The 27,962-nt window shown below is 36.5% G+C and overlaps 1 protein-coding gene and 1 pseudogene across 1 annotated transcript; both read left to right on the top strand.

The window, feature by feature from the left end:
• Positions 1-27,962, top strand: part of LOC132159290 (zinc finger protein 271-like) — a 147,312-nt pseudogene that overhangs the window by 28,276 nt on the left and 91,074 nt on the right.
• On the top strand, positions 39-27,945 carry LOC132159233 (NLR family CARD domain-containing protein 3-like). Its single transcript, XM_059568776.1, has 10 exons — positions 39-162; positions 8,798-8,904; positions 10,442-10,546; positions 10,758-10,842; positions 11,103-11,298; positions 11,393-13,220; positions 21,580-21,750; positions 22,191-22,364; positions 22,459-22,462; positions 27,919-27,945. Exons 2-10 carry the CDS (start codon positions 8,861-8,863, stop codon positions 27,943-27,945), a joined length of 2,634 nt encoding a protein of 877 aa, XP_059424759.1. The 5' UTR covers positions 39-162; positions 8,798-8,860.

The following is a 27,962-nucleotide window of genomic DNA, read 5'->3' as shown; positions in this document are numbered from 1 at the left end:
TCCTTTGGATTCGACTCTCGATTCCCAGCGCCCCGGAGGTCCCCACATTCCCACGGTCCCACATTCCCCAGCCCTGCAGCGAGGACACTGCGCAGACAGCAAGAGAGAAAGCGGAGCTCGTTGGATTTAATCCATTTTATGTCCTAGAAAACATTTGTACAGGTAGGTTATAACTTTAGCACAACACTCGCGGACATTGTTTTTATATATTTAATATATATATTTTATATATATTTTTAATTAATTGCTGACAAACTGGGGGCCACGCCTACAGTACAGAATTTTTTTTTAAAAAGGGGCTGTTGAAAACGAATGTTTCTTTAGGCTTTCCGTGTTTTCGCTTCTGTTGTATGCTGTTGTTTTTGACCGTAATAAAGTTGGTTCGAGGTTTTACATTTGTCAGAGATCCAGCCTCGAAAATCTTCAACAGTACTTTAACTAGTAAGCACAATTACAAGAAACATACTGTGTTATAACTGTTTTTAAATGTAGAATAGATCGCAATGTTTAATTTGTTTTAATCTGCCATAAAGTATTAAAACTGATAGACCAGGATAGGGACCGTCTGCAAAGTGCAAAACCAAGAGCAAAAAGCACATTTATTCCATGTAAATACTTCACTTGTGAAATGTATAAAAAATATCTCCGTTCTAAGGGGTCTGTCTTATTACTGGTCCACACAAGAAAATTTAGATGTCGGTTTTACTTTTGTTCACAGAACTAAAGCACAGCATAAGCTTTTGGAAATGGAACAATTGAGAAAAGACTTGCAAAGTATTACAAAGATTGTGCAGTTTACCGCCCCCTATAACAAGATATTGCACTTTTCTTGACCAAGTTTGATATTTCGAAGTTTAAATAAATTAATTCACAAGGCACACAGTTTGGTATGTAAACTTCAAAGGTTTTGTCTTGTTATTTGTTCAGAGAACAATATTTACAGCCATATTTTACTAACATATGTAAATCAGGATGACTGCTATTGAAGATGAATCTATTCATTTCAATTCAATTCAAGTTTATTTGTATAGCGCTTTTTACGATACACAAGTACATTACAGAACAACTTTACAGAAAATGATGTTAATATTTAGTAGTAGCTTATAATTGGTGACTGTCAGTTTGTGCGCTTATTACAGGATTTTTCAGAAAAATTTATACAAGACATAGTCAGCCAGACGATGAACATTATTAACAGCAATTATTATATGATGCAGTCATATAACCTTAGGGACCATGATGGATTGTAGTGTGGTATAAGGCTAGTTAGGTACACAGGAGCTAAACCATTAAGGGGCCTTATAGGTAAGTAATGATAATTTGTAATTGATACGGAACTTAATAGGTAGTAAGTAGTGCTTGGCGGTTTGACCAAAAATTTATATCACGTTTTTTTTCAAAATTATACCAGTTTTCCGGTTTATGAGTTGTTGTTGTTTTTTTTTTTTCATGCATAATCAGGTGTACAATGCATTTTCTGCTGGTTGATATTCCAAGACGTGCTTGCAGCTAAGATGCTGGAACAAATTGCTCGTGTTGCTGCCTTTGGCAACTATTTTAGCCCTACATCACTTGCATAAAATGGATGTTTGGTCGACGTCGGATTTTTGGAAACCAAAAAACCTCCAGACAACAGACCAGGCTCCTCTTTTTGGCTGTAACTCCTGTTTCACACATAATCTGCCTGCAGTGCATATGCAGTCCGCGGCACGGACTCATTGTGCTTTCACACAGGACGTGTTTGCAGTCCGCTACTCATCCGCGTCGGTTTAGTCCACAAACACAACATTTGTTCATTGTTTTGATTTCATATCATGTAAAAAAAAAGAAATATATTTTTTTTCAGCATTGTAAGTCTTTTATCACAGAACAGGAACAATCTTTCATATAGACATTAGTTTAAACTCAATAAATATAAACAACGCATTATTCATGCATTTTACTTCTAGGTTTGTATAATAAGCTGCTCAAACAAGCGGCAACACATTTAAACACAATAATTAGCCTACTTTTCTTGTTAAAATATTTAAAATTAAAACACCACAGACAGAAACAGTCTCATGCACTTTGCATTTAAATCTTTATCACAAGCAATCCCACGGGTCTTAATGAACTTTGTTTTTCTGCTTCCATAATAGTGAACATATATATTTTTTTCCTTGTTTATCTAAAAGTGCTCTTTTTCTTGTTTTAAACCTAGCCAAAAACCCATGTGACTGCGTTTCCATGTCAATCCATGTTCATTTTTCGCGCGAACAATGCGCTTTCACTTTAATTCAGCGCCTGCAGCACAGCAAAAATAGACTCAGTACGTTAACAATCGCTGCACTGCTGCAGATGACGCATCGCAACTTTGTGCAGCTGGAATCCATTAATACGCACTGCAGACGGACTATGTGTGAAAAAGGCATTATAACGTAACCCCAGAGCACTGCTGTGTTTACCCTCACCACGCCTTGCAGTCGCTGCTTAGAAGTGCAATATTGTAAAGGGTCCGTTTGAAACAGTGTTGCGTGGCTGCGGCGCAGCATAACATTCATTCCGAACGGTACGACCTGTTATTGCGCTGGTATGGCGGTATATTAAAAATTAACATCGTAACGAAAATATACACCGGTTTTCGGTATGAACCGGTTTACCACCCAGCACTAGTAGCCAGTGCAGAGACTGTAAAATTGCGGTAATATGATCATATTTTCTTGACCTGGTAAGGACTCTAGCTGCTGCATTTTGTACTACCTGTAGCTTGTTTATTAAAGATGCAGGACAACCACCTAGAAGTGCATTACAATAGTCCAGTCTAGAGGTCATGAATGCATGAACTAGCTTTTCTGCATCAGAAACAGGTAACATGTTTCATAGCTTGGCAATGTTTCTAAGATGGAAGAATGCAGTTTTTGTAACATGGGAAATATGATTTTCAAAAGAGTTGCTGCAAAAGTTGCTGTCTAATATAACACCCAGATTTTTGACTGTAGAGGAAGTAACAGTACATCCGTCTTGTTGCAAATTGTAATCTACAAGATTCTGTGTACTGTTTTTTGGTCCAATAATTAATATCTCTGTCTTATCTCTGTCTCTGTCTCCGAATAGGAGAAAATTGTGGGAAGTCGTGGCCTAATGGTTAGAGAGTCGGACTCCCAATCGAAAGGTTGTGAGTTCGAGTCCCGGGCCGGCAGGAATTGTGGGTGGGCACAATACCAATCGCCGCAGCATAAATGGCTGCCCACTGCTCCGGGTGTGTGTGTGTGTGTTCACTGCTCTGTGTGTGTGCATTTCGGATGGGTTAAATGCAGAGCACAAATTCTGAGTATGGGTCACCATACTTGGCTGAATGTCACTTCACTTTCATTATTGGTCATCCAATCTTTCACATTTTTAACACACTCTGTTAGCTTAGATAATTTAGAGGTTTCATCTGGTCTCGTTGAGATATATAGCTGACTATCATCAGAATAACAGTGGAAACTAATCCCTTATTTTCTAATATTGGCAACATGTATATTGAAAATAGAAGGGGACCTAGGACGGATCCTTGTGGCACTCCATATTTTACTGATGATAAATGAGATGACACCCCATTTAAGTAAACAAAATGGTAGCGATCGGACAGGTAGGATCTAAACCATCTTACAGCCTGCCCTTGAATACCTGTATAGTTTTGTAATCGATCTATAAATATGTCATGATCTATGGTGTCGAACGCAGCACTAAGATCAAGTAAAACTAGAAATGAGATGCAGCCTTGATCTGACGCAAGAAGCAGGTCATTTGTAATTTTAACAAGTGCAGTTTCTGTGCTATGGTAGGGCCTGAAACCTGACTGAAATTCTTCATACAGATCATTTTTTTTGCAGGAAGGAGCTCAATTGGGCAGACACAACTTTTTCTAAAATTTCAGACATAAATGGAAGATTTGAAATAGGCCTATAATTTGCCAGTACACTAGGATCTAGTTTTGGTTTCTTAATAAGAGGCTTAATAACCACCAGCTTAAATGGTTTTGGGACGTGATCTAAAGATAACGACGAGTTAATAATATTGAGAAGCGGTTCTTCGGCTACGGGTAACAACTCTTTCAGTAATTTAGTGGGTACAGGATCTAATAAACATGTTGTTGGTTTAGATACAGTGATAAGTTTATTTAGCTCTTCCTGTCCTATATTTGTAAAGCACTGAAGAAGAAGAAGAAGAAGAAGAAGAAGTATATTCACATACACATACATATATTCATATGCACTTAAGATAATCATGCATGTGAACTGGTCCCCAAAGAAGCTATCTTAAGCTTATACTAGGGGGCCATGGGGCCAAGCCAGGGAAAAAGAAAAATGAGAATGAAAAAATGAAAAAAATGTGTAGCCTACATATAATACATTTCATACATCACATTCATACAACAAAAGGAAGGATATCCCATTTAACAGATAAACAGACTGCAGTTTATCTTTGGGTGCGATGATTGAAACTGAAGTGTTAGACGCTGTAGAATCTACATTTGTTATTGTATTTCTAATGTTATCTATTTTATCAGTGAAGAAATTCAAGTCATTACTATTTAACGTTGGTGGAATATTTGAATCAGGTGGCGTCTGGTAATTTGTTAATTTAGCCACTGTGCTAAATAAAAACCTTGGATTGTTTTGGTTATTTTCTATGAGTTTGTGTATATGCTCTGCCCTAGCAGTTTTTAGAGCCTGTCTATAGCTGGACATACTGTTTTTCCATGCAAATCTAAACACTTCCAAGTAAGTTGTTCTCCATTTGCGTTCAAGACTACGAGTTACTTTCTTGAGAGATGGAGTATTACTGTTATACCATGGCACAGTACGTTTTTCTCTAACCTTTTTCAATTTGATGGGGGCAACAGCTTCTAATGTATTAGAGAAAATAGTGCCCATGTTGCCAGTCATTTAATGTGTCTAATTAATGTGTAATTTTGGGTACAAATAGCAGTTCATATAAATCAGGCAGTTTTTTTTATTATTTGCGAATCTGTCTTTGGTGGCTGGAACAATAGTCCTGCCCAGACGGTAACGCTGAGACATATAGTTAATATCAGTGATACACAGCATGCACGATACAAGGAAATGGTCTGTAACATCATTCTTTTGCATGTCTGACAGTGTAACATTAAGCAGAAGTATTTGGAATGAGTTAAACCTGTATCCTGTTTTCTGGGTAACATCGAGAATATCACTATATATTGTTGCAACACCTCAATCATTTATATGTTTATATGTTGGTTTTATTCACAAAACTAGAAGACAGCACATGACATTGAAATGTCAACAAATACCTCAATCAATGTAAAGTAAATACGCTCTTCTATCTTAACTTCAATGGGTGTTTCTTGTAATTGGTTCCTAAACAAACATGTAGATGTTGGTTTTATTCACAGAACTATGAGACAACACATGATATTGAAATAATTAAAAAATACATCAATTAATTTCCTTTAAATGTACTCTTCTATCTCAATTTCTAAGGATGTGTCTTGAAACCTAAAAGAACATTTCAATATTTCATTTGATAACCTCAACAAAGCAGCATTTATTAAGCATAGAAATCAGAGCGTTCTCTTTTATTATTTATAATTAGGACTATATCATTTTACATTTAATGACACATTCAATCTAAACTGTGGAAGCTTAAATAATAAAATACTTCTAAAAAAAACCCACAAATGTTAACAATAATGTGAGTATAAGACATTAAAGGAATAGTTAACCCAAAAAATGTCTCATGTCATTTCAAATAAAATGAAGAGAGCGCGCCATACGTTTGAGATCAATTTACTTTGTTGACTTTCCTATCCCTCACGGAGACCGCTGAACACGCCTCTTTAAATGGTTTTGTGGTGTTCGTTGTTGTATTTTAAAACACAATTGCAATGTTTTCAACTGACATTGTGGCATTTAAAATAAAATTATCCCAAACGTAACTGTGGTGTGCGTGTGACAGTGCTGAATAATCGATAATAATAACCAATAATCGATTAATCGTTTGCATCCCTATTCCAAACCTGTATGAGTTGCTTCCTTATTTTGAACATATTAGAAGATATTTTGAAGATTGCTGGAAATGAAACAGTTGGTGGTGGTCTCCCATAGTATTTTTTTCCTACTATGGAAGTCAATGGGACCAGTCTCAATTTTCTCTATTCCTCCCTGGATATTCCCCTTGCCAACTGTTGACCTTAGTAAACAACAGGAAATTATAGAAAATTCTAGTCAACTTCTGATACGGTATATAGTCCAGAAGTATTTTGAGAAAAATTTCCCAGAATCAGTGTTTTTATTTACAGATGGATCCAAAGATGGATCCTGACACAGAAAATGCAGGTGCAGATGTATATATTACAATGTGTGATTTATATATTAAGAAAAGAGTAACCAATCATGTGTCAGTATATGTGACAGAGCTATTGGTGATATTGCTGACCCTACAGTAGATAGAAGAGATGGAAGTAAATAAATAACTCTGTCATTGCATCTGATAGTTTTTCAGCACTTGAAAGTATAAGATCTGGCAGGTCATCAGTTAGGATGGATATTATTATTAAATATTCTGCAGGATGTATGAAATTAAAGTTGAGGGCTCATCTAAACAATTCATTTTGGTTCCTGCTCATGTTGGTGTGGAGGGAAATGAGAAGGTGGATATTGTGGCCAAACCAACTTTAAGAATAAAGCAAGTAGATCTCAATATTTCATCAAGTAAAGCAGAAGATAAAGTATACGCTAGAACATGTACATAGTCAGTTTGGCAGGTTTATTGGGATGACAATAAAACAGGTAGACCAGTGGTTCCCAACCTTTTTCAACTCGCGGCCCACACAACCAAACACATATGTTTGCGTGGCCCACTGTAAAACATTTACTGACCCCACTATTATTAAGTTAATAATTTAGTACTCAGAAACTAGATTGTTAACTGTTTTGGCATACACATATATGCTCTGTGCCTCAGGTGTTGAAATAGATTTGTTATACATTATACAGGTTCACACGTACTCCGTTTGCAATGTGTATACAGTATGTGTGAGCGGTGCAGAAGCAGCAGTGAGAGCACATTATTGTAACGCGAAAGCACATTAAAATCTCCCATGCAGATTTCCTTTGCTTTGTCACAAAACCAGACGTGCTTGCTCAGATACACGCTGCTCTCGCCCGGAGAGAGAGTGTGTCTCCTCTCACTCAAACTGTGTCCTGTGCACTCACAACTCTCTCTATGCTCATGTGCTAGATATTAATTATTTTAACACGTTTTTATTTCTAGCCTTTTACCGTGTGCAGTGTGAACACTCTGATCCGTTAACATAGGCTCTGAAAAAAGACGCATCACAGACAGTGTGTGAACCTGGAGTTACAGACATGTGCCCAGTCTGCTCTGTTCTCGCGCTAGGCGCAATGCATTCTGATTGGATCAGATAGGATACTGCGGGAGGTCAGGGCGGCGGAACATGGTGCAATAAAGCGATTTAGAAATCGCACACGCTCAAATCATGATTTTATGGCGATTTTGATTAGTCACACAGCCCTAGAATGGACTGGAAACGACCAGAAAATAACTCGGTCTGGCACCGCTCAGCAAAATGGGAAAAGAACCAGCCAAAGCTCGGCAGCAGATAGACAGTCAGCGGAGCAAGCAGTCAGGAGGGAACATGTTGACAGCCATTTATGCATGTTTGAATTTGTTTTTCTGTAGCATATGCAGCAAAAATATCTAAGATAAATTGGTGGTTTATTCTTAAATAGTTCAAATACTGGAAGCATAGTAACAGTTTAGTATTTATTTTTTTGTTATTTAATTATGTATATGAAATTATGTTATGTTATGACTTAGACATTTTTACATATATTAACAATATTATTTATTTCAAAAGTAATTGGCGGCCCACCTGCAATACCACCACGGTCCACAGGTTGAAAACCGCTGAGGTAGACATTTATATAATATACAATAATAGTTGATGCTGGGAGAGAGTATGAATTGAAGAGAAGGAAATATCATGCCTTATCATATAATAATACACTTAGAATTGTTCATATTGAATTTAATGTTACACTGAACTGTCAAGCACTCTACTGGGGAGTGAATACACTGTAGATAACAACAAACAGCTGAGTGTGTATTACTTCACTGTATGAAATACAACAATGAGAGATAGCGTCTCATTCAGTCAATGAAGAAAGTCAATCACAATGACTTCTCTTTATCAGATTTATTAGGGAAAAAAGCTTGCAAGTTAACTATGATTATATTATTATATTTGTGAAAGAAAGTACATTATATAAAAGAAGATTGTTTCGATAGTTTTTTTTTTATTTATAGTTTGTTTATTTGTTTGGTTTTTATGTTTATTTCTATACTATATATAAGCAAATATTCTGATCCATACTTTATTCCAGTCGGTGATGGTAATAATGAGAATGCAGCCATTTATTAGCATTGTTTATTCATATTAATCATTAAAGCTAAACCTTTTTTACACTTATGGTGTAAATTACAGTCTCCTACTCATACCAAAAATTTTTTTTTATATTTATTTATATTTTCATTGTCTGGCTAAGTGGGATTTCGGTATGGAAAGATTGGAAAGGTTATGATTATATATTTTTGGTAGTATTATAATCACATTGTGAGTGTGTATTCTCGGGTGAAGCGAGTTGACCTACATTAATCTACATGGCGGTGCGTTTGTTTGTAACTCACTTTATTTTATATAGTGTTTTTGTTGCTGTTGCTGCTATCTGAACATATTTCTTGATCTCATTAACCTCATCATCTCCAGGTCACACTGAACAGCAGATTGTTGTCTCAAGCCAGTGCTGATCAATGACAGTTTAGCTGCAGTATGTCAGAGAAGAGAGGAAAGATGAGTCTCTCACAGAAACAGAGGTAAGACTGAGTCTGTTTCAGACAATCATTTTAAACACTGCTGCACTTTCAGAGGATTGATGGAAAAAACACAACCTTTACAAACTCTGTTTTATATTTACAAATGAATTGCACAACTTCATAACTTCCTAATTAAAAAATAAATAACATAAAAATATTTAAAAAGTAGCCAACTGATGATAAATATCTGAGAACTGAAAATCTAAATAATAATTTTCAATTATTTTACAGTCGCTCTTCAGCACTGGATATGCACTTAATTAAATTATTCCACATCGGTGATTTTGGTTTTTAGGTCATAAATTGATTGTCAGACAATAAAAATGATTGCACACTTAATTTAAAGGGTCATATGATGCTTTTTGAATGTTTTCATTTTCCTTTAGTGTGTAATGTATCTGTTTGTGTAAGATCTTCAAGTTACAAAGGTCACAGTCTCCTGTAAAGTGATTTATTCTGTCTAACAGAGAACACTGATCCAGAAATGATTAAAATGCCTTGACTGAAGTCCAGATAATAATTTCACAAATGTGTGCATCACAAAATAAATTATTAACGTAATGCTGTTCAAAGGTTTACACAAAGAGAAGACGAGTCTTCAGTGAGTTGTAGTGTTGTCGTCATGTTGTGGAGACGCTGTGTGTTTGGATGAGAAAGCAAACCCTCTTTGTTTGGATTCAGTGTTTAAGATTTATTAATAACTCTGTTCCTGAGCCGTACGACCCAAAGGTCAAACAGATACAGTAATTTTTACAACGACACTGTTACTGTTATTATTACACCCAATAAACAAAGTGATATACTTTTAAAATAGTGTCATATGGTCCCTTTATTTGAAATATGCTAACAGAACTGTGTAGCGCTGACATTTCTGTTTTAGTCAAAAAGGAAAATGAAAAATAAAATCTCTTTAATTAGATAAGTCGAATATTTGTAAAATTATATTTAGTCTCATATATTAAGTACTTTACAGAAATTGATAAACAAATGTGAGTCTGTGAACAAGAATGTCTGCCGTCTTTAAAACTCTGCAGATGTTTCTGTGAAGGACTAGAGAGAATGTGTGTCAATATAAAACACAGATGAACCTCCTGTAGAAAAGTTTCTCTTCTCTCTTTGTGTCATTAGTGTAAGATCAGACTCACATGTGTCTGTGAAGAGTGACCAGTCAAAGCATGGTGAAGTACCGAACTTCAGTGAGAAACATTATAATGTTGTGTTGGCTTATTTCTCCACTAAGATGCTTGTGATAGAAATGAATGAAATAAAACAATAAATGACTGATTTCCTCTTTATTGAACTCAGTCTGGAGCTTCTTTCCAGTAACACAATCACACAAGCAGACACAAGGAGGTATAAATTAACCATGAAAATAGATCATGCAGCCAAACATGAATATGTCTTTCCATCTATCCATAGTCATAGATGAACAAATGCATGTCTATACTGTGCTTCATTACCATCCTCAACAGTGAAGCTCTTTAAATGAGACTGAAGGAGCTCCTGTAGTAAAGTGTTTTGTTCTTTGTGTCATTAGTGTAAGATCAGACTCACATGTGTCCAGCTCTGTGTCTGTGAAGAGTGACTGGTCAAAGGAAGAACCACCATACTTCAGTGAAGAAACAACATCACAAACCAAACGGTATTTGATCTGTTTCTTATTTTTCTTTAAACATGGACTGTGTCAGAAAGGGTATCAGTGAATACTTATCATAAAACTACTTGTAGTCCATAAATCTATCACTTATTTATTGTTTTTCTCTTTGCTAAAATGTTTACAAGATATTTTGGTCATATATACATATTTCTTTCCCTAAAAATGCAGTATTTTGATTTATTTTATTTACGATCAGGCTTCAGTATGAAACATTAGATCCAGATTTACAGTCTCACAGGAAACACAAGAATTATACAGACAGTCTCCTGCAGATCTTCCAGGTAATAAAACACATTTTCAAGAATATTTAATAATTATAATAAACAAATATGTTATTGAATAAGAGTGTGACAACTTTTATTTCAATTTTTTTCTTTTTAAGAACCTATAAAATAAGAATGAAACCCTTTTTTATTCATATTTACAACAAAGTAATGTTTGTGTCAACTTGATTTTTGATGAATATGTTTAATAACTGAATTCATAATTTTGACCAAATATAGGATTTTTTTCTCTCATTCATTCTTTTCTTTCTTTGTAGGATCTTGAGGGCAAAATAACGACATTTCTGAAGAAAGAACTAGAAAAGTTTAAGAAAATATTACAAAAAGAGGACATGGAATACTTTGTGAAGGATTTTAATGAGAACAGATGCAGTATGAAAGAAGCAGCTCTTGATCTCACGCTCTACTTCCTGAGAGAGATGAAGCAAGATGAAGCTGCTGATACTCTAGAAGGTAAGAGACTCATGATCATCTGTCAGACTGTCACTTATAAAATGTAGGAGAGAAACTAAGACTAAAAAATATCTGTATTTTTGTTTCTGTTTAGATGAACTGGTCTTCATTCATCAGCTAAAGTGTAGCCTAAAGAAGTATCAATGTGTGTTTGAAGGAATTGCAAAGCAAGGAGACTCTACACTTCTGAAGAACATCTACACAGATCTCTATATCACTCAGGGTTGTAGTGAACAGGTCAATACTGAACATGAGGTGAGACAGATTGAAGTTGCTTCCAGACGTCATGAATCACAGGAGATACAGGTTGAGTGCAAACATTTGTTTGAAGCACCTGAACAAGACAAGCAGATCAGAACTGTACTGACAAAAGGAGTTGCTGGCATCGGAAAATCAGTCTCTGTGCAGAAGTTTGTTCTGGATTGGGCCGAAGGAAAAGAAAATCAAGATATCAGCTTCATATTTCCTCTTCCATTTAGAGAGATGAACTTAAAGGAGCAAGAAAAACTAAGTTTGATGGACCTTATAACTCAGTTTTTCCCAGAGACAAAAGGACTGAACCTTACAAGAAGAAATCAATTCAAAGTCTTGTTCATTCTTGACGGATTGGATGAATGTCGACTTCCTGTAAACTTTAAGGATAACGAGACGTGTTCTGATGTTTCATCACCAGTCTCTCTGGATCTTCTCCTGACGAACCTCATCAAGGGAAATCTGCTTCCTTCTGCTCTCATCTGGATCACCAGCAGACCAGCAGCTGCCAGTAAGATTCCTCCTGACTGTATCGACCGGCTGACAGAGATACGAGGATTCAATGATGCACAAAAGGAGGAGTACTTCAGAAAAAGATTCACGGATGAGAATCAGGCCAAAGAAATCATTGATCATGTTAAACAATCAAAGAGTCTCTTTATCATGTGCCACATCCCAGTCTTCTGCTGGATTTCAGCCACTGTTCTCCAGAACATTTTAGAGGAGAAAAGAAATAATGTTGTGAAAAACAATCAGACTGATGATGTCTCCAAAACACTGCAGGAGTCAAATACTGAAGACACTCCTAAGACTCTGACACAAATGTACACACACTTCCTTAGATTTCAGATCCAGCAGAGCAGACGAAAGTATGATGGAGAACATACACCAGATGTTTCCTGGGATAAAGATGCCATCTTTTCACTGGGGAAACTGGCATTTGATCAGCTGGAAAGAAACAATGTGATCTTCTATGACACAGATCTGGAAGCCAGTGGTATTGATGTCTATGAGGCATCAGTGTACTCAGGCATGTGTACCCAGATCTTTAAGGAGGAAACAGGGATCACTCTTGGTACCATGTACTGCTTCGTTCACTTGAGCATTCAAGAGTTTATTGCAGCCCTTTATGCACATCTGTTTCTAGACATAAAGAAGAAAAGTATATTTGTTCATGAGTCTGCAAAATGGAAATATAAAAGTAAAAACATGATTGATTTGCTCAAGACTGCAGTGGACAAGGCACTAGAGAGTGATAATGGACACCTGGATCTTTTTCTTCGCTTCCTCCTTGGTCTGTCACTCCAGTCCAATCAGAGACTCTTACAGGGTCTGTTGAAACAGAAAAATAGAGATGAGCAGAGCAAAAAGGAAATAGTTACATACATCAAGCAGAAATGTGAGTCTAATCTGTCTCCAGAGAGATCCATCAATCTGTTCTACTGTCTGAATGAACTGAACGACCAAACTCTGGTGAAAGACATTCAGACACACCTTAGCAAAGGAAGTCTCTCATCTGCTGATCTTTCACCTGCCCAGTGGTCTGCTTTTGTCTTTGTGTTGTTGACATCAGAGGAGGAGCTGGAGGAGTTTGAGCTTCAGAAATTCAAGAAATCAGACGAGTGTCTCATTAGATTATCAGCAGTCATGAAAACCTGCAAAAGAGCTCTGTAAGTTATTTAATATATTTTTTCATGTTTTGTTCTCATGTCAATGTCACCTTTATTTATATAGCGCTTTAAACAAAATACATTGCGTCAAAGCAACTGAACAACATTCATTAGGAAAACAGTGTCAATAATGCAAAAATGATAGTTAAAGGCAGTTCATCATTGGATTCAGTTATGTCATCTCTGTTCAGTTAAATAGTGTCTGTGCATTTATTTGCAATCAAGTCAACGATATCGCTGTAGATGAAGTGTCCCCAACTAAGCAAGCCAGAGGCGACAGCGGCAAGGAACCGAAACTCCATCGGTGACAGAATGGAGAAAAAAACCTTGGGAGAAACCAGGCTCAGTTGGGGGGCCAGTTCTCCTCTGACCAGACGAAACCAGTAGTTCAATTCCAGGCTGCAGCAAAGTCAGATTGTGCAGAAGAATCATCTGTTTCCTGTGGTCTTGTCCTGGTGCTCCTCTGAGACAAGGTCTTTACAGGGGATCTGTATCTGGGGCTCTAGTTGTCCTGGTCTCCGCTGTCTTTCAGGGATGTAGAGGTCCTTTCTAGGTGCTGATCCAGCATCTGGTCTGGATACGTACTGGATCCGGGTGACTGCAGTGACCCTCTGATCTGGACACAGACTGGATCTGGTGGCCACGGTGACCTCGGAACAAGAGAGAAACAGACAAATATTAGCGTAGATGCCATTCTTCTAATGATGTAGCAAGTACATAGGTTGTTATGGGAAGTGTTTCCGGTTCCGGTTTACCTAATTAATGCAGCCTAAAAATCCTTTAACGGATTTGGATAATAAAAGCATATTAGTATGTTATGTGTATGCCAGGTTAAAGAGATGGGTCTTTAATCTAGATTTAAACTGCAAGAGTGTGTCTGCCTCCCGAACAATGTTAGGTAGGTTATTCCAGAGTTTGGGCGCCACATAGGAAAAGGATCTGCCGCCTGCAGTTGATTTTGATATTCTAGGTATTATCAAATTGCCTGAGTTTTGAGAACGTAGCGGACGTAGAGGATTATAATGTAAAAGGAGCTCATTCAAATACTGAGGTGCTAAACCATTCAGGGCTTTATAAGTAATAAGCAATATTTTAAAATCTATGCGATGCTTGATAGGGAGCCAGTGCAGTGTTGACAGGACCGGGCTAATATGGTCCTACTTCCTGGTTCTAGTAAGAACTCTTGCTGCTGCATTTTGGACTAGCTGTAGTTTGTTTACTAAGCGTGCAGAACAACCACCCAATAAAGCATTACAATAATCTAACCTTGAGGTCATAAATGCATGGATTAACATTTCTGCATTTGACATTGAGAGCATAGGCCGTAATTTAGATATATTTTTGAGATGGAAAAATGCAGTTTTACAAATACTAGAAACGTGGCTTTCTAAGGAAAGATTGCGATCAAGTAGCACACCTAGGTTCCTAACTGATGATGAAGAATTGACAGAGCAACCATCAAGTCTTAGACAGTGTTCTAGGTTATTACAAGCAGAGTTTTTAGGTCCTATAATTAACACCTCTGTCTTTTTCAGAATTTAGCAGTAAGAAATTACTCGTCATCCAGTTTTTTATATCGACTATGCAATCCATTAGTTTTTCAAATTTGGTGTGTTTCACCGGGCTGCGAAGAAATATAGAGCTGATTATCATCAGCATAACAGTGAAAGCTAACACCATGTTTCCTGATGATATCTCCCAAGGGTAACATATAAAGCGTGAAGAGTAGCGGCCCTAGTACTGAGCCTTGAGGTACTCCATACTGCACTTGTGACCGATAGGATACATCTTCATTCACTGCTACGAACTGATGGTGGTCATATAAGTACGATTTAAACCATGCTAATGCACTTCCACTGATGCCAACAAAGTATTCAAGTCTATGCAAAAGAATGTTGTGGTCAATTGTGTCAAACGCAGCACTAAGATCCAATAAAACTAATAGAGAGATACACCCAGGATCAGATGATAAGAGCAGATCATTTGTAACTCTAAGAAGAGCAGTCTCAGTACTATGATACGGTCTAAATCCTGACTGGAAATCCTCACATATACCATTTTTCTCTAAGAAGGAATATAATTGTGTGGATACCACCTCATCTTAAAATTGCATTAATCTACATTGATACTAGGGGTGAAATGGTTAAACTTTTTCACGGTTCGGTTTGTATCACGGTTTATATGGTCACTGTTTCGGTACAGTTTGGTTTGTGCTATGTTTATGGAAAAACTATACTTTCAGAAAAAAGTAAAGAAAAAAACAATATTCTATCTAACTACAAGCAACAGTACAAATAAAAACAAATAAAATATTTGTACAAGATTTGTAAAAGATGCCAATAAAATAATCTGATTTTCAGTTTTGTAGGTAGATCTCTCATTACTTTTAAGGTACAGAAATTGAATAAAGTAATCAAATGTAAAACAGCATTGCATATTTGACTTTATAAATGTAAAGATTAATCTTTATTGAAGTTACAAAAGCTATTCAATTAAGAGCAGGGAGTGATTTCTCTGTTGTTGCTGTTTGATTAATATTAAGAGAATGCACTGATATAGTACGTTCAGCCGGCTATGTCTGCTGTAGGATACTTACCAAGACGTGCATTTTGACATAATTTTTGTGTGAATTTCTCCATTAAAAGCAAGGCAAGTCAAGGCAAGTTTATTTATATAGCACATTTCTTACACAATAGTAATTCAAAGTGCTGTACATAAAATAAAGTAAACTAATTATGAATAACAAAAATAAAACAAGCAATTTTAACATTTTGAAAATGATTTAAAAATTGACTTATTTAAAATGAATTTAAAACAGTTAGAAATAGAAAATGATTTTACATAAAATGCAGTTAATATGTAAATACAGTGCAATCAGTTCGGACATCCCACAGTGTTCATTCAATAAATGCACAGCTAAGTTTTGAGTCTAGATTTAAATGTGACTAGTGTTTTAGCACATCTGATCTCTTCTGGAAGCTGATTCTAACTGCGGGCAGCATAGTAACTAAAGGCGGACTCCCCTTGTTTTGTGTGAACCCTTAGTATTTCTAACTGACTCGATCCTAAGGATCTGAGTGGTCTGTTAGGCTTATATTCAATTTTTCAAGTTTCAAGTTTATTTGTATAGCCCTTTTTACAATACAAATTGTTACAAAGCAACTTTACAGAAAATTATGTTTCTACAATATTTAGTAGTAGCTAGTAGTTTGTGCAGGTTTGACAGGATTTTAGAAAAAATAAAAAATAATAATAATAATACAAGACGTAGTCAGCTAGACGATGAACTGTCAATATTATTAATTAATAGTTATTATATGATGCAGTCACACATGTAGCAATAATTGTTAGTGTTATTGTTGGTAATTGTTAGTAATATTCAGTGAACATATCTGCAATATATTTCGGACCTAGGTCATTGAGGGACTTATAGACGAGTAAAAGTAATTTAAAATCAATCCTAAATGTAACTGGAAGCCAGTGTAAGGACCTGGGGACTGGTGTGATATGCTCAGATCTTCTGGTTCTAGTCAGAATCCTGGCAGCAGCGTTCTGGATGAGCTGCAGCTGTCTAATGGTCTTTTTGGGAAGGACAGTGAGGAGACCATTACAATAGTCCACCCTGCTGGTGATAAAGGCATGAACAAGTTTCTCCAAGTCTTGGCTGGAAACAAAACATCTAATTCTTGCAATGTTTTTTAAATGATAGTATGCTGATTTAGTTACTGCTTTGACATGACTTCTGAAACTAAGGTCTGTCTCCAGAATCACACCAAGATTCTGGACTTGATTTTTAGTTGTTTGACCCCTAGAGGCAAGGTATGCATTCACTTTGAACACTTCATCTTTGTTTCCAAATGCAATAACTTCAGTTTTTTCCTTGTTTAACTGAAGAAAGTTATGGCACATCCAACTATTAATTTCATCAATGCATTGGCAGAGGGAGTCAATGGGGCGGTAGTCATTTGGAGATAAGGCTAGGTAAATCTGTGTATAATCAGCATAGCTGTGATAGGCAATTTGGTTCTTTCTCATTATTTGACTTAGTGGGAGCATATACAGGCTAAACAAGAGTGGTGCAAGAATTGACCCTTGTGGGACTCCACATGTCGTGGACGTCCACTTAGACTTATGCTCTCCTAGACTCACATAATAACCTCTCCCTTTGAAGTATGACCTGAACCATTTGAGTACCATCCCAGAAAGCCCAACCCAGTTTTCCTGTCTCTCTAGTAGTATGTTATGATCGACAGTGTTAAACGCAGCACTGAGATCTAGCAATACCAGCACCGATATTTTGCCAGAGTCACAATTTAAGCGAATATAATTTATTATCTTAGTGAGTGTTGTCTCTGTGCTGTGATGCAGTCGGAAACCAGATTGAAAATTGTCCAGGTATCCATTTGAGTTTAGGTATTTGTTCAGCTGATTAAAAACTACCTTTTCTATAATTTTGCCTATAAAAGGAAGATTAGATAATGGTCTATAATTGCTCAAAATGGTGTTATTAAGATTGCTCTTTTTCGGGAGGGGCTTAACAACTGCAGTTTTCAGGGAGTTTGGAAATGTCCCAGAAAGAAGTGAGGCATTCACCACTTCTAAGAGATCTGCTTCCAAACAGTTAAGCACACTTTTGAAAAAAGATGTGGGAAGTGTGTCAAGTTAGCAGTTTGATGATTTTAGGTGCTGCACTATGTCTTCCAAAATTGTGCTATCAATTGCTTCAAAAATAGACAGTATCTTTTTGATATTGTGGCAAAATCTGTCTGACCTCTGCATTACTTTAGGATGTGCTAATCGCCTTCCTGATATTGTTCATCTTCTCAGAAAAGAAGGAAGTAAAATCATTGCATTTGCTGTCTGAGAGCATTTCACTTGGAATCTGACTTGGGGGGGTTGTCAGTCTATCAACAGTGGCAAAAAGAGTACGAGTGTTGTTTAAGTTATAGTGTTGGGCGATATTGTCATTTTTCAAATCGTCATATCATCAGCCCATGAGATCGACAATACACGATATTATCGTGCATGGATGGAGCAAGAGAGAGACCCTTTGTTCTTGTCATAGCATAACTATTTGGTTTTTTAAACCGTGCAGGTGCACGAGAGAGAGCCTATGGAATCACCAATAATCAAATAAATATACTTTCAAACATACTGAATACTGTATTTAAAAAAGCTAGTTCATATATAGTCGGACGCAACTGTCATATCCCGCGTGCTGTTACAAATTTGCCGCATCTGCGCACGGGAGTAATCAGTCTAAATGTTCTGCAAAGTCAGTCAATGGTGAATACCAATAGTAGATTTTATTTAAAGTCCAGCAGTTTAACACTATTATTGGACATAAACGAACACGTTAAATATAAAGTATTCAAAACAGGTAAGTTCATATATTTGGAGTAAAGTTCAACTGAACTGCTGCATCAATCATACAGCACTCTAGACCGCGCGCCTCATGATGAGTCTGACGCACCGCCACAGAAACAAGAATGAGATGCATTCTAACATAACTGTGGCATTAAACTCAGTTAGTGAGGGCTTGTTTAATATATTGCACATTTATAGGCCATTGAGATTACTTGTTAAAATGCAATGAGATACCTTATATCTGCAGACGATATCTGTTTGTGGATGGCAGGGATGTGGGAACTATATTGTGAGAGGGGGGGCGGGATTCTTGGGGCCTATAGTAGGCTGTATTATGTATCCTGATTGACTTTATGATTAGTTAAATCTGTTTTGCACATGCATCGCCACAGAGTTAACCATTTCAGACAGTACAGGACAGCCTCTTTCTCATTCACTTCACGTCTGTGGGCTTTACGCACAGCTCAGTGTGGCCCAGGCACGGCGCCAGGATTCCAGTTTTGGATGGGCCAGACCAATTGTGGGTGGCCTTATATTGAAAATGTTAAATTAAAAAAAAAAACGTTATCCAATCACTGCTTAACCTAATAAAAAAATATTGACTAATGTAGCCTACTGTTATATTATCTTTGCGTATAAATAATATAGATTTTAATAGCTTGATGCTCTTTAAATATTTTGTTGCATTGTTAAAACTTATGGTGCATAGACCTAGCCGCGATCGCTCTCCATGGTTCTGACCAAAGAAGAGCGCTTTGGAATCTCCATTAACCATGAAATGCATTATACCTGGGCTGCGTTTCCCGATAACATTGTCTCTTAGCACGCTACGAGGACTCTTAAGATATAACTTAACTGAAGGTATACTACCACTAAAGGTATATCATTGCTAGGTGTCCTCAGGGCTATCATCCACTCTCGAGGCATAGGCACTGAAAGGCAGAGGCGCTGGCGCCCCCCTAGCAACGGCTCTGTTTTTGGTAAACATGATTTTTACGACTTCATTAAGTTTTGTTTCATAGAAAACTCTTTTTAAAAGATATTCATTTTGTATAAATTGTATGTTTTATCAATTAATTGCCCGTATTTAATAAATAAGAAGCAAATATATAGCAGACAATGTAATAACCTTAGTGTAATTGACAGAATTACTAAAAAATATTTTGCTACCTAAAAGTTAAAGACTTTTTGTGTCACGCATGCATGCATGTCTATTTCCCTCATATTAAAAATAAAACGCACGTGGATTGATATGATATGCCTGGACTCCTTTATTAATGGAGTATATAAACAGACGTTTCAATATATTGGTATTAAATGCATTTTCTGAGAATTTAGATTTCAAGTTTTTACTGCAAATGTCGAAATGTGCGCTCTTTGGTCCATCAGTGCTTGAGTCACTGATCACATTAGAATAAAATATCTCATAATAAAATACAAAATTTTATGACACAAAATTTTGAAATGTAGGCTTAAATCAAACACATTTTAATTCAGATTATATATATAGATATAAAAACGGCAAACAAAAACAACGAAAAAAAAGACAGCTGGCTGACCCCTAAAGAGGGGTCCAACGTCTATGGTGGATGGAGACTTAGTTACGGCCAAAACTGTTTTTTGCATGCATCAGATTATAGTGCGGTGTGCATGACAATAATAAAAAGGCGGTAGAGCGAACTTATCATCCATAGTGGTTCTCAAGTAGTCATTCTACGTCGTCACCAGATAGTGTGCGTTTTAAGTTAAGTGATAAGTCTTTAGAGAAGGACTACTATGGATGATAAATTTGCTCTTCTGCCTTGTTATTATTTTGTCTTTACTTTATTTGTAACACCAAGAAAGATTTAATCTCTCCTGTATGAGAAGAGCGCATTGCCGTGTACCAGCCATTAAATGTGTGTGACACCAACTTCTCCTTTTCGATCTCTTTCATTTCATGAATTTAATGAGTTCTTCACCAACTACAGGCTCTAATCTTCATTTGCAAAAATGTGTGTGTTTGTGTGTGTGTGTGTGTGTGTGTGTGTGTGTGTGTGTGTGTGTGTGTTTGTGTGTGTGTGTGTGAAATGCGGTGCTGAAGTGAAATAGCTGGGCAGTTTGATAGCTGAATTATAATAGACCGCCTACTAAAAATAATAGTAATTATTATTATTATTATTATTTAATACATTAATAGGAGAATGAGCATAATATCATCTTGACTATCGACAGAGACATCTGTTTATGTCTATCTCTGACTATCGTTGATACACGATACTATCGTCTGTCGGCACAACCCTATTAAGTTACTGTTTATAAGGTTTGAGAAGAAATTCTGTCTAGCTGTGGCTAGTTTCACATTAAAAGCCTGAAGGCTGTCTTTATAGATGCTATAGTGAATTTCAAGTTTCGTCTTCCACCACATCCGCTCAGCTTTTCTGCATTGTCTTTTCAAAGTCTGAACTGCTGTTGATCTTCTCCAAACTGATTTCTGTCTGTTTGTTTTCTTACTGACTATTATTGGAGAAATATCATCAATAACATTCTTAACTTTTGAGTTGAAGGAATCAAGGAGAATATCAACAGAGTCTGCAGAAATGCTTGGTGTTAAAGATATCCATCAGCAGATACATATATTAGCCGAACCCTGTATATTACAGATGCGTTGGTGAACCACTGTCCTAGTGCGTGCCGAACCGTTTGTGGAGAACCGTACGGCAGCACTTTTAAATGTATTTAGATGTATCTATTATTAATTTGCATATTTTATTAAGTTTTATTCAAACATTCTAGTTTGTTTTATGAAGGAAATTTGAATCAATACAATTCTAATATATATATATATATATATATATATATATATATATATATATATATATATATATATATATATATATATATGCTGTATATTTACTGTTCATGTAAAAATAATTGCTATACATTTATTTTTTGTATTTAACAAATGTATTATATGCATCCTACTCTGTGATTTTATTTATTTATATTGTAGGTTAAATGATTGTGACTTAACAGACAAAAGTTGTCCAGCTCTGGCTACAGTTCTTGGATCAGATACCAGTCTGAAAGAGCTGAACATCAACAATAATAATCTGCAGGATTCAGGAGTGAAGCTACTCTGCACTGGCCTGAAGAAAATTAATTGCAAATTAGAGATACTTGGGTAAGTTTTGTGTCAATCCCTAGTGTTTGATTAGAATTCAGATCCATCTGTTAACATGGCCCTAGATCATTTGCCACATAATTGTGGACAGAACTGCTTCAGCAAATTTGCAGGCTTTATTCCAGCATGAACTCTTTTATCAATAGTACATTGCACAGATGTGTGTGTGTAAGAACAGTTTCACGGAAAGTATGGGATCTACCAACTTGATCTATCATCTACCACCGACGTACATTTTTTAATTATTAGAAGGACATTTATAAAATTCTTTCTGCTGGGTTTTTTTTTTTGTTTCTTTTATAAGAGACTACTGACTGAAAAAAACATGTGACTTTTGTAATGTGGCTATCATCATGCTCATAACCAGTATTTGTCATCTGTCAACTGAAACATACTGGTAAATATTCAGATTGAAACTGAAGTGTTTTCTCTTTATGCAGTCTGAAGAACAACTGTATCACAGAAGGAGGTTGTCATGTTCTGGCTGCAGCTCTAAATTCAAACCCTTCAAATCTGACAGAGCTGGATCTGAGTGAGAATAAACTAGGAAACCCAGGAATGAAGATCATCTTGACTCTGTTTGAAAATGTACAGTGTAGATTGGAAAAGCTGAAGTAAGTATTTTAAAAGTGTATCCAATTAATTACCCAGACTCTAGTTACCCACCACAGTTCAATCAATTTGAAAATATTTTACACTTCTCATCAGGACTGTGAGTAGATCATGAGTTAGTGTCAATAAATCTTGTTCTTCAACCAGTTACCTCCAACAGTTAACATCAGCACACTTTAGAATAAGCGCCATATCTTTAAAATTCATATCTATTGTTTTCTATGTGTGTTCAAACACTGGTGGCATCACTCAAAATCGGTCTGTGGCTATTAACTACAACACAACTCCCATAGTTTACCATGGCCTAATAGTTAGAGAGTCAGACTTGAAACCCAAAGGTTGCAGGTTCAAGTCTCAGGTCTGGCAGGAATTGTCTGTAGGGTGAGTGAATAACCAGCGCTCTCTTCCACCCTCAATACCATGACTGAGATGAGACACTTGAGCAAGGCACCGAACCCCCAAATGCTTCCCGGGCACCACTGCATCTGAGGGTTGTCCCCTCTAAACATATGATTCAAAACCATGCAGTGTAATTTAAATAACAATGTTTTATACTTTAAATTACTTTGTAATAGTAAAACAATGCAAACAGGGCAAAACTGTGTTTTAAGTTTATAAATATTTTGAGTCTCCCCTCCCTTGCCTAATAGTGCTTTGGCCGGTGAGCGAGAACAAAGTCAATAGTTGTGGAACTCAACTGTCAAGGCTATTTTATTCACTTAAACATCGGATGAAGCATGGCCGTAGCCAGGGTTTCTGTAATGGAGTATCTATTTACACTGTGTGTAAATAGCCCACCTTGTTGGCTGAAGCGATTTACACTAACTCGACCCACCAACGTGTGATTCTGCTAGTCTAAACTACAAAAGACAACCAACAGCTGGCAGCTCTAGTGGCGCAGATGGTAAAATGTGTGACGTGCTCATTTCGCTGCAATCGACCTGGGTTCGAATCCTTGTTTGGGGAACTTTTTTTCTCCCTTTTCAAATTTCAAATCACATCAGAAAAGCATTTATTTTCAATGAAAATGAAGAATATAATATAAAAGTTGAAAATAAAGTATCTGTAGGGTTAGGATGTGTATGGAGGGCTTTATTGTCCCAATAGTGTGGCATCCATTTATTAATTTGAATTTACACTTAAGTTAATATTGCATACTGTTTTACAATGTACTACAATACTGAGGTGCAGATATTTGCTACTATTTGCTATAAGTAGTAAAATTTGAACATAGTGTAAATATAATCTGTGGCTATTTGAACTTAGTGTAAATACCATATCACTTAAAAAATGCTGCTATTTGCGCTAGCATCCTGCTATTTGCACGTAGTGGAAATAGCATATATCGCTAAAAAAATCTGCTATTTCCACTTAGTGCAAATAGCCGCTGCCTTTCTATAATAGCCCCCTTATTATAGAATTGTGCTAACCCCTTTAAATACATCCAAGTATATACAGTCGTGGCCAAAAGTTTTGAGAATTACATAAATATTGGAAATTGGAAAAGTTGCTGCTTAAGTTTTTTAATAGCAATTTGCATATACTCCAGAATGTTATGAAGAGTAATCAGATGAATTGCATAGTCCTCCTTTGCCATTAAAATTAACTTAATCCCAAAAAAACCTTTCCACTGCATTTCATTGCTGTCATTAAAGGAGCTGCTGAGATCATTTCAGTAATCGTCTTGTTAACTCAGGTGAGAATGTTGACAAGCACAAGGCTGGAGATCATTATGTCAGGCGGATTGGGTTAGAATGGCAGACTTGACATGTTAAAAGGAGGGTGATGCTTAAAATCATTGTTCTTCCATTGTTAACTAGGGATGCAACGAATATTCGGCCACCGAAAATTTTCGGCCGAAAATGGCATTTTCGGTTTTTGGACGATAGACTTTAATCACCGAAACAACACGTCCGAAATAGAACAGAAACCGCGACCTGCACGTGCACCTGCATAGCGCAGACCACGAACTCCCCGCGACATTCACTTCACACCAGTGAGAACATTCTCTCTCTTCTTATTCCTTTATTCGCAGCACTAAAGCGTCTCCTAACAAAGAGATTAAGACGGACCACGAAGTGAAAACAAAGAAAAGTAGAGTCTGTTAGCACACATCTCACTGAGATCTTTTCGGATCCTCTGCACTTCATTGCGAATGTGCTTGATCCGCGTTATAAAGACCATTACTTGGATGTGGAAATAAGGCAGCGCGCACGAGAAATGATCCAGGCCGCGCTGGATGTGGAGAACCCGCGTGGAGACGGAGAAGCTCCAAGCGCAGGAGACTGAGATCAGAGTGCAGAAAAAAAGACTCATGTCTGCACCAGATGAGGGGCATGCAGCCTCGTTGTCTGATGTGTTCATTGGAATTCTGCATGAAAGTGCCTCAAATAATAATAATACGTTGGCTATTTTGTTCTTAGGCTACTATATATGTGACATCGTATATATATATATATATATATATATATATAAACACACACACACACACATATATACATAATATCAGAATGTAGCCATTTTTCTGCTAGATTTTCTGCTAGATTTCTGCTTTAATTTGATAAAAATGTTTATTTATGCCCTGGCCCTATTTAAATACACTCTCTCAAATATTTCTCAAATGTCAGGCAGATGACAAGCTCAACTGCTCAACAGCTAGATGGTTGTCTGTCTGTAGTCCCCATCCCCAGAAGTGATAACAGTCTTGCCTACTGGAGAATGCACTGTCTAGTCCTACAGAGAACTATTTCAAATGCACTTCACCTAAATGCACTTTGTTTTTATGAGAGAACAGTTAATTTTAAAACCTTTCTGCAGGCCAGTAGGCCTGTACATTATTATTTAATATACACATGAGTGGGATAAATTTTTAGTTTGAATTTTATTTTAATACTGTGCATTGTTGCAATGTGCTTAATATATTTGCATAATTTGTAATTATGTATTTTTATGTTTTTTTTTAAATAATTTATGTAATTGTAATTATCTTTGAAACTTTAATATTAATTTATGCAATTGCAATGTCTTAATTTTAGTAAAGTTAGTACATGGTCATAGCAATAAATGCAATGGTACTAATAATTGGCATAATTTCTTTCGGTGTTTCGGTTTCGGTTTTCGGCCTTGGTTTTCTCTTTTTCGGTTTCGGCAATGAATTTTCATTTCGGTGCATCCCTATTGTTATCCATGGTGACCTGCAAAGAAACGTGTGCAGCCATCATTGCGTTGCATAAAAATGGCTTCACAGGCAAGGATATTGTGGCTACTAAGATTGCACCTAAATCAACAATTTATAGGATCATCAAGAACTTCAAGGAAAGAGGTTCAATTCTTAAAGAAGGCTTCAGGGCGTCCAAGAAAGTCCAGCAAGCACCAGGATCGTCTCCTAAAGAGGATTCAGCTGCGGGATCGGAGTGCCACCAGTGCAGAGCTTGCTCAGGAATGGCAGCAGGAAGGTGTGAGCGCATCTGCATGCACAGTGAGGCCAAGACTTTTGGAAGATGGCCTGGTGTCAAGAAGGGCAGCAAAGAAGCCACTTCTCTCCAAAAAAAAAACATCAGGGACAGATTGATCTTCTGCAGAAAGTATAGTGAATGGACTGCTGAGGACTGGGGCAAAGTCATATTCTCCGATGAAGCCCCTTTCCGATTGTTTGTGGCATCTGGAAAAAGGCTTGTCCGGAGAAGAAAAAGTGAGCGCTACCATCAGTCCTGTGTCATGCCAACAGTAAAGCATCCTGACACCATTCATGTGTGGGGTTGCTTCTCATCCAAGGAAGTGGGCTCGCTCACAATTCTGCCCAAAAACACAGCCATGAATAAAGAATGGTACCAAAACACCCTCCAACAGCAACTTCTTCCAACAATCCAATAACAGTTTGGTGAAGAACAATGCATTTTCCAGCACGATGGAGCACAGTGCCACAAGGCAAAAGTGATAACTAAGTGGCTCGGGGACCAGAATGTTGAAATTTTGGGTCCATGGCCTTGAAACTCCCCAGATCTTAATCCCATTGAGAACTTGTGGTCAATCCTCAAGAGCCGGGTGGACAAACAAAAACCCACTAATTCTGACAAACTCCAAGAAGTGATTATGAAAGAATGGGTTGCTATCAGTCAGGATTTGGCCCAGAAGTTGATTGAGAGCATGCTCAGTCGAATTGCAGAGGTCCTGAAAAAGAAGGGCCAACACTGCAAATACTGACTCTTTGCATAAATGTCATGTAATTGTCGATAAAAGCCTTTGAAACGTATGAAGTGCTTGTAATTATATTTCATTACATCACAGAAACAACTGAAACAAAGATCTAAAAGCAGTTTAGCATCAAACTTTTTGAAAACTAATATTTATGTAATTCTCAAAACTTTTGGCCACGACTGTACACTATTAACACTTTAAAAGAGACAGACATGTAAATGTTTTCTCTGTTTTGGAGGGATGCTCTTTTTTAAATCATACCCTATTTATTGCGTCAAAATTTGTTAATACTTTACTATATTTATTGGGTGGATAATTTTATCAGTTGTTTATTATTCATGCAACCGTACATACTGCTGTTATAGTTTTTATTTATAACCATTATATAGCTGATAACTTTGTCTATGTTTATAGCATGATTTGTGAAAGTTTAACTACTATACTGAATGACTTAGCATAGATTTCCTAATGGCTAGTGTTTGCGTATTTCATTTCATTCTGTAACCCTGCTTGTTCTACAGATCGCTGCAGTAGTGTTAAATGCTAAATGTTTTGACAGTGTTGATAACGTTTCTGACAGGTAGTATTTAGAATTTGGCTTTTTTAAAGGATAACAGTGGAGTTCAGTACACAGATGTTTCTAAGGGAAATAGCTGATCACTTTATCAACTGACAGCCTCTCCGTTAATCTTTAACATGTTTACCACTACACATTCATTTTGGACTGAGCTATATTTTGAAATAAAAACTAAATAAATGCTTTTTTATAAGTTATTGAAATTTGTTTTATTTGAATCGCCAAACAAAAACTGTTGTAAAACTGAAAGCATTTAATAGTTCAAAATCATATTTTATATGAAATATATTTTAATCTAAGATGTGGTTTTGGTAATTGATTTATTTCAGATATTTTTGTTCTGGCTAGTAGAAATTCTGAATGACTGATTAAAAATAAAACAAAATGCTGGTGAGCGAGTTATTTTGAACTTATAACGTGAATTTGAAAGATTCACCCAGTTTTTTTGACAGATGATGTTAAGACCAGATTTGTACAACAAAGTGTTTATAAACCTGTTGTGAACTAAACACAGAAACTTAAAGGTCACTGTTCAGTTTTCCAAATAATAAAAGTATGAGGACTTAACATTTGAAAGTAAAGAAATTATGACAGCGTTGTAAGTATGGTTTAGGCTTAAGTACTGTACTTTAAAATGCAAAATATTATAATTATCAAATAAAAAAAAAATTCACATTGTGATTATCATGCAAATCTCATATTGGCAGATAAAATTAGTAGCTAAAGCTGTTATGTGTGTAATTGTATGTATATCTTAATTAGTTGTGTTCTCTCTTCTACAGGTTAAACTGCATCAGTATTACAGATGAAGGTTGTGCTGCTCTAG

The sequence above is a fragment of the Carassius carassius genome, chromosome 16, assembly GCF_963082965.1.
Source record: "Carassius carassius chromosome 16, fCarCar2.1, whole genome shotgun sequence".
NCBI lineage: Eukaryota > Metazoa > Chordata > Actinopteri > Cypriniformes > Cyprinidae > Carassius > Carassius carassius.
Note: the sequence above shows the minus strand (reverse complement) of the source record. Positions and strands in the feature narration are given on the sequence as shown.

Coding starts and splice junctions, on each gene's coding strand:
- LOC132159233 (XM_059568776.1), top strand. CDS start 8,861: ATGTCAGAGAAGAGAGGAAAGATGAGTCTCTCACAGAAACAGAG. Junction 10,547..10,757: donor ACAACATCACAAACCAAACG/GTATTTGATCTG, acceptor ATTTACGATCAG/GCTTCAGTATGAAACATTAG. Junction 13,221..21,579: donor AAAACCTGCAAAAGAGCTCT/GTAAGTTATTTA, acceptor TTTATATTGTAG/GTTAAATGATTGTGACTTAA.